This window comes from Callithrix jacchus, chromosome 8 (genome assembly GCF_049354715.1).
Source record: "Callithrix jacchus isolate 240 chromosome 8, calJac240_pri, whole genome shotgun sequence".
NCBI lineage: Eukaryota > Metazoa > Chordata > Mammalia > Primates > Cebidae > Callithrix > Callithrix jacchus.
In genome coordinates, this window is record NC_133509.1 from 38,920,602 (window position 1) to 38,928,809 (window position 8,208).

Consider the following 8,208-nt stretch of genomic DNA (forward strand, 5'->3'; position numbering starts at 1 on the left):
TCAATTAATATTTGCATAATATAATACCTTACTGGATATTTATAGCTTGTCACACTGTAGATGTTCAACAAATGTTTCCTGAATAAATTTCAAAAATTAATTAGGCATGTTTATCTAATATAAAGGATGAAGTTTTAAATGTCATCCTTTTTTTTTTTTTTTTTTTTGAGACAGAGTCTCGCTCTATGGCCCAGGCTGGAGTGCATGGGTGCTATCTCAGCTCACTGCAACCTCTGCCTACCAGGTTCAAGAGATTCTCCTGCCTCAGCCTCCCAAGTAGCTGGGACTATAGGCATAAGCCACCACACCCAGCCCACCATGTAAAAAATCTTAAAATTTGTGACCTGCCATTCAAATGTAAGCTATGACGCAGGAGAGATGTATCTACTGAAAAAGGGAGATTGAACCCTGTGCTTAGATTAAGAACCTGAATGTTCTAACCAGAAGAGAAGTAGAGTTTTGAATTCTTAGCGACTAGTTGTATATCAGCTTAATTCATCCAGCAAACACTGGTATAGATACTACTGCTATAGACACTAACTCCAAATTGGGGACTGGAGACTTTATAAGTATAATGGTCCCCATCAGAGTCTAGCGGCAGGAGAGGAAAGTGTGTGAAAAAGAATTACAAAATAAAAGAATTTTAATACAGTGTTACCTTTTCATTTAGGTGTATATCTTATGTCCCCCACCCACCCACCAGCTGGAGAGGAGAATGCTGGAGGAAGGTAGAGACTTTGGTAAAATATTAGGGAAATATTCTGGTCGTATCCATATTAAGCTGCTCTCTGCTTCTCAGATTTGGGAATGCTTATCTAGGCAGGCAGTGATTGTGGGAGCCTCTTTCATACCCTAAAAGGAGCAGTAAATACTTTGCTGCACTTTTGTACAGAGACAACCTCCTTGGAGCCAACAGCTGGGACCTCTCCCCAGCTGTCCAACACCATAGAGAAACCTGTGTGCACATATACATTCAGAACAGCCCTGTTCACAATAGCCCCAAGCTAAAGACACCTCAAGTATCTCTCAGCAAAGGAACTGACAATTAAACCATGAGATATTTATATAACTCAATACCTATGGCAATGAAAATGAACTATGCCTGCATGCTGCAATGTGGATGAATCCTAGAACTATACTGTTGAGCAAAAGAAGCAAGATGAAAGAATATATAATGTATGCATTGACTGCTAAAATGTTTAAAACAAGGCAAAATTAACCTGTATTGTCTGGGGATGTGAAATTATATGGCAAAATTATAAAAAAAAGCAAGGGAGTGACTGTCACAAAATCAAAGAGTATTTCAAAAACAGTGTTTTGCTCTGGAGTGAGGGAGAGAGTGATTGCAAAGGCACACGAGGAGCTTCTGGAACAAGGATAACATCCTCTTATCGGGCTGCCCTGTGATGGCAAATTTATCACTGCACTGTGCACTTTTCTGTGAAATATTGTCTTAACAAGAAAAAGAGGAATGTTAGTTGCCATGCTCCCCCACCCCAATGCTCTGCTCTGGGATGTGGCACCCAGGGCAGAGTGTGGCATCTGGAGGGAGAGGACCCTTGTTCAGAGTTGGGGATGGCTATATGTCCTTGGGGAAGGGAAAGCTGCCAGTGCCAGGTGTCTGTGAGTCCTGACCCAGATCAGTAGACTGGGGGCAATTTTTCAGAACTGAAGCTCCCAACTCCGCCCCCCCAGCCACTCCTCCTCCCCGATAGGAATGACCCTTTCCTCAGGACTTTCATAGCCCCTACCTGGCACTAAGTCCAGTCAACCACCTATGTGTGTGTCCCTGACTGATTTTACCGTTTGTATATAATTCCCTGGGGGCAGAAACTGCATTTCTTTCATCTTCTCACACCTCCTCCCTTCCCTTAGCTGGAGAACAGGGCTTCTCAGTAAATAACCACAGAAGCAGCTTCGTTATGAGCCCAGCTTCATCACTTACTAGTTGTGCGACTCTTTGAGTCTCAGTTTTGTCATCGACAAAATAGATACAAACACACCAACTTCACAAGAGAAAATGGGCATGAAACAACTGCTTTGTAAATTATAACTTGCTTTAGGGCTTTACATCATTATAAGTTCTTAAGTTCCTCCAGCTTTCACTGGTCCCGAGCTTTCTTGACTCTGAGCTTCCCCCAAACCTCAAAACTGAGAACCTAGAGAGGCACTGATTTGAGGGAGCTGGCAGGAGCTCAGGAGCATTGATCAGCAAAACCACCCTAAACAAGGCCAATTTTCTTACCTTCCCTCCCCCAAACAGAAACCACAGGATCTCACAGTCTGTGCCACTAGTGGATTCTAACTAGACCTTCTGCTTTCAAAGTGTGAAACTAGAAACTACCTAGCAAAATGATCATCAACCTGGGCTTTAGGACTTCCTGGTGGTCCCCCTGTGTTCCCACTTTCTGTCCAGCTGGTGAGCTGACAAGCCATTTCCTTTCTCTGGCCTTTAACCCTTCACTTGTAAAATAAGGATTTTGAACTCCATGGCTTCTCATGCTTGTCATAGCACTTTGCCTGGGCAAGGCAGATCTACTCCCTGGGTCTCAGTTTCACCTTCTGTCAAATGCAGGGGTTAGGTTCATATCTGTGGCTCTCAACCTTGGCTGCTGATGAAAAATCAGGAGGGGAGATTTTTTTTTTTAAAGCAACCCAAAACTAGCTGAGACCTACCTCAGAGGGTGCTGAGAATCACTGTGCTACTTGTTCTTACTGTCAGTGGATGCAGCTTGATGACCCTGGCCCAGAAGTGGTGGACAGAGTGAGGTGCTGCCTACTCTCCCACTGATCCAGAGCTTCAGGGCTGCTGGTTCTCAGGCTTGTCCCCAACAGGCTGACCTCCTTGGTCAAGGGTCCCAGGAAATTCCACCAGTGTTGATTAGCATTAGCAGCTTGGGGAACTTTTTTAAAATGCATGTTTCTAGGCCTGAAGAGTCTGATTCAAAAAGTCAGAAGCAGGGTCCAGGGACAGAAATTTGAATAAGCTCCTACCTCCTAGGTGTTCTTACATAGACTAAAAGCTTGAGAACCTGTGGCTCACTGGATGAGCAATGCTGCATGGGCAGTGCTGGACTCTCCTGGCTTGATTCTCTGATAATACAGACAAATTAGAATTCGGCACCTGGGCCTATGAAGGGAAGAAGAGGAAAAGGTGTTCCACACCCCCACCTACTCACCCCACCCTGACCATTCACTGACCCTGACCTAGAAGCCCCCTTGGGAGAGGAGAAATCCAGTGAGGAAGGGCCACACTGGGGAAGAGAGTTCAAGTTAAAGACCATGAAGCAGTCATCCCTTAGGTCTGAGCCTGCCTTATCTGGAGTTGACCCTGTCAGGGAGCAGAGAACAAAATTAACTAAATGTTCCTTTAAGCTGGGAATTAAAGTAATGTAAAATATCAGGCTGAATCAGGCAAAGAGACAGGCAATTATCTGGAATGTTAAAGAGAATCCAGACACAGAGCACTTTGTGCCAGCCCCAAGCTCCCATTCGGATCCCACTGAGATGAGGCCCACCACACTTACCAGTGTCTAATAAGTATACTCTTAAAGTCTCATCATGTGTCTTATGGAATTGGGAATAGGTTTGTCTGCAATGAGGCATTTTCACAGAAAACTAAAGAAGCAGTCTGAAATTTCAGATCATTCTGAATTAATCTGATATCTGATCATTGCAGCATTAACGGTGGAGGGGTATGGGTTTTCTATTGGGATTATCTGGATAATTATATTATTTGCCACATTTGATTGACCCACAGATCTTGTTGAAGATTCTAACGGGTTGTGATGTTCCAAGAGCACTGGAGTGGTCCCCATTTTTCTCCCACTGCCTGGATACCATTCAACCCTATAGGAGCCGGGCAGTGGGAGAAAAATGGGGACCACTATTACCACATTCCCAAGAATAAGAGAAAATGATGAGTGGAATAAAGAGAAGGGATACATACAAGACAAAGGGGGACATGGAGGCAGCAGAGTGAGAGGGAGAAGGAAAGCAGTAGAGAAGGCATTCCAGAGAGATTTTCACCTTCAGAACAAAATTTTTTTAAAAAAATCTATTTTTTAAAAGTTAATCAGAAAACCCTGAAATTTTACTTTACCCCACCCCATCTTCAGCTTGTTTTAAAGGGTATTTGTACCACGTCTGCTTTACCAAAGCAGAGTGTATACTGGAAGGGATTATCTAAGATATTTTTCAAGTACTTTCATTTAACATGTGCAGATAATTGGTCTGAACATTTTCACCCAAGTCCTCAATTGCTAACATGGCCATAGTCTTCAGAGATCTTTCCAGGTTTGGCTTTTGTCCTTTTGCAAAATTTTCTTTACCATCATCGACCAAAAGCCCAAGTAAATAACCTCCTAAGATGCAGAAAAAAATGTCTTACTTACCTGGTATTGAGGATGTGCCCTCATAATTCCACACCAGGAGAAAAAGGCCAGTGAGCAGCAGGATTGGCATGGTGGCAGCAGGCATGGCTTCAGGCACCATGCTGGTGATGTTATAATGCATCGGGTTCAGCATTTCCAAGACCATCTTGTGTTCCTTTAGCTCAGAGAAGGCAATTTAGAGTGCTGTGGAAATCAAAGGGGCAGAAAAATTACAGAATCCCCTAAAAGGTTCATCTATAGCTCCCGCAGCTTCAAAGGGTGCTGTACAGCACAGATTCACTTAGTGTTTTATAATGTGATCTGACATTTAGACAAGACTAATTTATGGTTACAAGTCAAAACATGGAAGCCCAAGAAAGATCTTTTGGCTTGAATTGCAGCATTTCTGACCTTGGTAGAGTCTCAGGTTCCTTTAGACACTTGTTCTGATAGAACCTTATCATCTTGCCCTTGAGTGGGTAGAGTGACATGCATTCCCAATTGAAAGCAAAATTTCTTGCCAAAATATAAGAAAACAAAGCTCATTCCAGAGGTGGAGTCATTTTGTGACTTCATCAGCAGGTTTTGTTTAGGCAATCTTCCCTTCAAGCCAAATCAACTTAAAATAAAAACAAAACAAAACAAAAAAAGCAATCCCCTAACTCCCTCTTTTGACCAAAATTATGTTTTTGATCAAAATAGTAAGTGTCTGCAGTAAGAACACGTTTCTCGGGCATTGTTGGGGTCTTCTCAGAGCCTTCCATCAGTTCATCTGTTGAATTCAAAGTGACTAACTCAGGGCATCTCTAGTGACTTCAATGAAGATCTAAAATCTCTTGCACTATGGATCGGATTTAGCAGTGTCCCTAGGGACCAATGCCAACAGTAGTGTGGAAAAAAAAATTGCAGAGGAAGAATAAAGGGAGAAGAGAAAGAAAGGAGTGGGGAAGGAGGAAGAAAGAGAGGACAGGCGGAATAGGATGCCACAGCAATAGGCTCAGGTGCCACTCAGTAACCTCATTCAAAGAGCCGCTAACATCCTGTGCAAGCCAACTGATTTTCAGTTTGATGTGCTGGTTCTCCTGTGTTTTTCAACAACATGCCGTTGAGTCTGTCTTTTTCAGCAAGGTATTGTAATACCTTTACTCTTAGAACAGAGTTTCCAGGATGGTAGGTAGTTTGTAGCTGAAGAGGTGTAGGTTAAACAAACTTGTATAGTGAGGAAAGATGCATCATTAAATGCTTTTTCGGTGGCAGATGACATGCTCCAAGGTTTGCCTTTATTTAGATAGTGCCTACAATTTTCAGGACTTGCAATGGTTCTCAAACAGACATGGGCTGGGTTTCACCTATTAATAAAATTCTAGATTCATAGCCAGGGCTTCTAATTGGATATCAGGGGCTCTGTGGATTCCCTGAAACACTGCATAAAATACTGTATCAGCTCATGTGCACATTCTAGGGGAGAAAGGCCATAACTTTCATCAGATTCTTAAGGAATATGTAATTGTATTTCTCCTCTGAGCTATATGAGATCTTAAAGTTCAAAGACTGATTTCTGGCAACTACAAAAATTTTACAACATAGTTGAATTTATCCAGTTGCTTCATCATTTTGTTTATATTATTCTACCATTTAACTAATCATTAATGCTTGGGTGCAGGGCACTGAAAATGCCTATGCTTATGTTGAACAGTTTTGTTGTCATTTTTTAATATATATAAGTTGAGACTAAAAAGTCAGCCTGTGACTGTTATCATTTGGTTCCTTTGCTGATGACAAGCTATTTTTAACAGGTTGAGGTTTTAAATGTCTATAGCGGAATTTGACATCATTCTGAGTAAGCTCTATGTGACTTTCTGATAGCCGGGACCCTTGAAGTTTCGATTTAGATTGATGAAACCTGAAACCATTGTTCAAAACATAAATGAGGAAAGTGGTTGTGAAAAAAGGATGAAGATGTCCCACAGGAGGTGATGCCAGCAAAAAACTTCACATTAAAGGAACTCTCAGAGGTGTTTCGCAACATTGAAAGCTAAGAGTATAAGATGTTGGAAGCTGATGCACATTTATAAAGGACTATGGTGATTCACTGGCATAGAAAAGATGCTCCCTCAGAATCATCATAAGTTATGCAAAGAAAAGTAGGCAAGAACTTTTAAAACCTCTTAGTTTCTTTTTACAAAGAAAGAAAACACTTAAAATCTTGCATTTAGCAAGTTAAGCAGCTTGCTCTAGGGCACCCAGCTTGTATGTGACACAGCTGGAATTGGAGCCTAGGGGGTCTGTCTCCAGAGCCCATGCTCTTTATCATGCCATTTTGCTACCTATTATGGGATTTATTCTCCACACTCATGGACTTTTCATTTATGTTCACTCCTGGGCTATTTAGAATGATTCCTTTTAAAGGATTAAGCTTTATGGACTTCTGAGTGCCACAACTGGAAATGTCCTTTGAGATTCTCTACTGACTGCACATTGGTTTTCCTGTTCAGTGGGGCATTCTAATGGGCCACACAGGTCAGTTGAACAGATGCCTTCAAATAGCAGTACAGGAATATAGGAAGGTCCTAGAACTTCATAGAGGCTGTTTATACATTCTTTCAGCCAGTAATACCCTCCTCTCACCCCCAAATGTACACACACATGCACACAGTCATCAGGTACTATGCATTTCAGACATCTCAAATGCCTGGATCTCCCCTGCCTTCTGAGGGTCATTTCCTTGGGTCCCACCATTGTTATTTGCAGAGTGTTCTCTGCCTGCTCAGGCATTCCACGTTGGCCTGGCACTAAGCAGGGTCTCTGACCACTTGATGCACCAGGGCTGTGTGCCTGTGCTACATGGAGCCTACTAATATCTTCATTCAGTGCCTCACCAACCTCAGCATAAGGAAATGCCAGTCCTATACCCAAAGTCCTCAGCCTAAGTCAGGGCAAAGGCCTATGGAGACACAGCAGAGCCTAGGTGTCCTGGTGATCTGGGGGTCTGAACACATTCTGGGTCCCATAGTGCCATGAAGGACTCCCAGATCCCCTAGTACAGCCAGAGCCCTAACCCTAGCCTTCCACAGAGAGGGAGGCAGGCCCTGGCATGGCAGAAGTGCTGCCTCGCATATCCAGACCCTGCTAAATCCCACCTTTTAGCATGGAGGGTACTGGCCCAGCAGGGAAATAGACCCAGCTACCCTGGATCTAAGGGCTGGGTGCTAAGCTTGCACTCCCTCTTATTCTTTCCAGCAAACCTGGCCCATTCCTTGTTCACACCCCAACTCCTATAGAAATGCATCTTTTTCCTATCCATTTCCTTATCTCCCGACTTCTGCCTGATCGCACTAATACCTGTCTCAGAGCTGACACATGACCTTTCTACTGCCTGATCCATACCTCTTCCCCCTCTATGTTTGTTCTTGATCTCACTCTGTGGCATTGGACCCATTTGGCCACTCCTACTCCTTGTATCTGTTCTCCAATGATGGTTGTGGCAGGCTTCTCCCATTGTTTCTTCTAATCCTTTACAGGTGTTCTTCTTCTGTCAGCCCCCCAGACCATGAACATCTCTCCAGCCTAAAGCACTTACCCTCTCTGCTTTATTCTCCTTTTGAGAACTCATTATTCTCATTATTTTCCTGTCATCAGCTCTTACCTCTGTGAGGGCACCTCTCCCTAGTCCCTTCCTGGCCCTGTCCTCTCCATCTCTGAAGAGCTGACTTCCTAGTGAACTCCGCTATGCAGATATTTCACCATTACTCCACAGTTACGTCTAAAACCCAATCCATCAACTTCCTCCTGACCTTCTCTCTTTGCCCTAACTGGTTTTTTTTTTTTCTTTTAG

The 8,208-nt window shown here is 43.2% G+C and overlaps 1 protein-coding gene and 1 long non-coding RNA gene across 27 annotated transcripts in view; one reads left to right on the forward strand and one right to left on the reverse strand.

The window, feature by feature from the left end:
* Positions 1-8,208, forward strand: part of LOC118144843 (uncharacterized) — a 236,035-nt gene that overhangs the window by 160,714 nt on the left and 67,113 nt on the right. The window lies entirely within an intron of this gene.
* The window catches only part of CYP19A1 (cytochrome P450 family 19 subfamily A member 1), a 95,716-nt gene that overhangs the window by 28,137 nt on the left and 59,371 nt on the right, over positions 1-8,208 (reverse strand). For 3 of the 4 annotated variants that reach the window (XM_009005417.5, XM_009005416.6, XM_009005419.5), the window contains exon 2: positions 4,395-4,577. In XM_009005417.5, coding sequence (XP_009003665.3) covers positions 4,395-4,539 — 145 coding nt within the window. In that variant the 5' untranslated portion in view covers positions 4,540-4,577. 4 annotated transcript variants of the gene reach the window in all.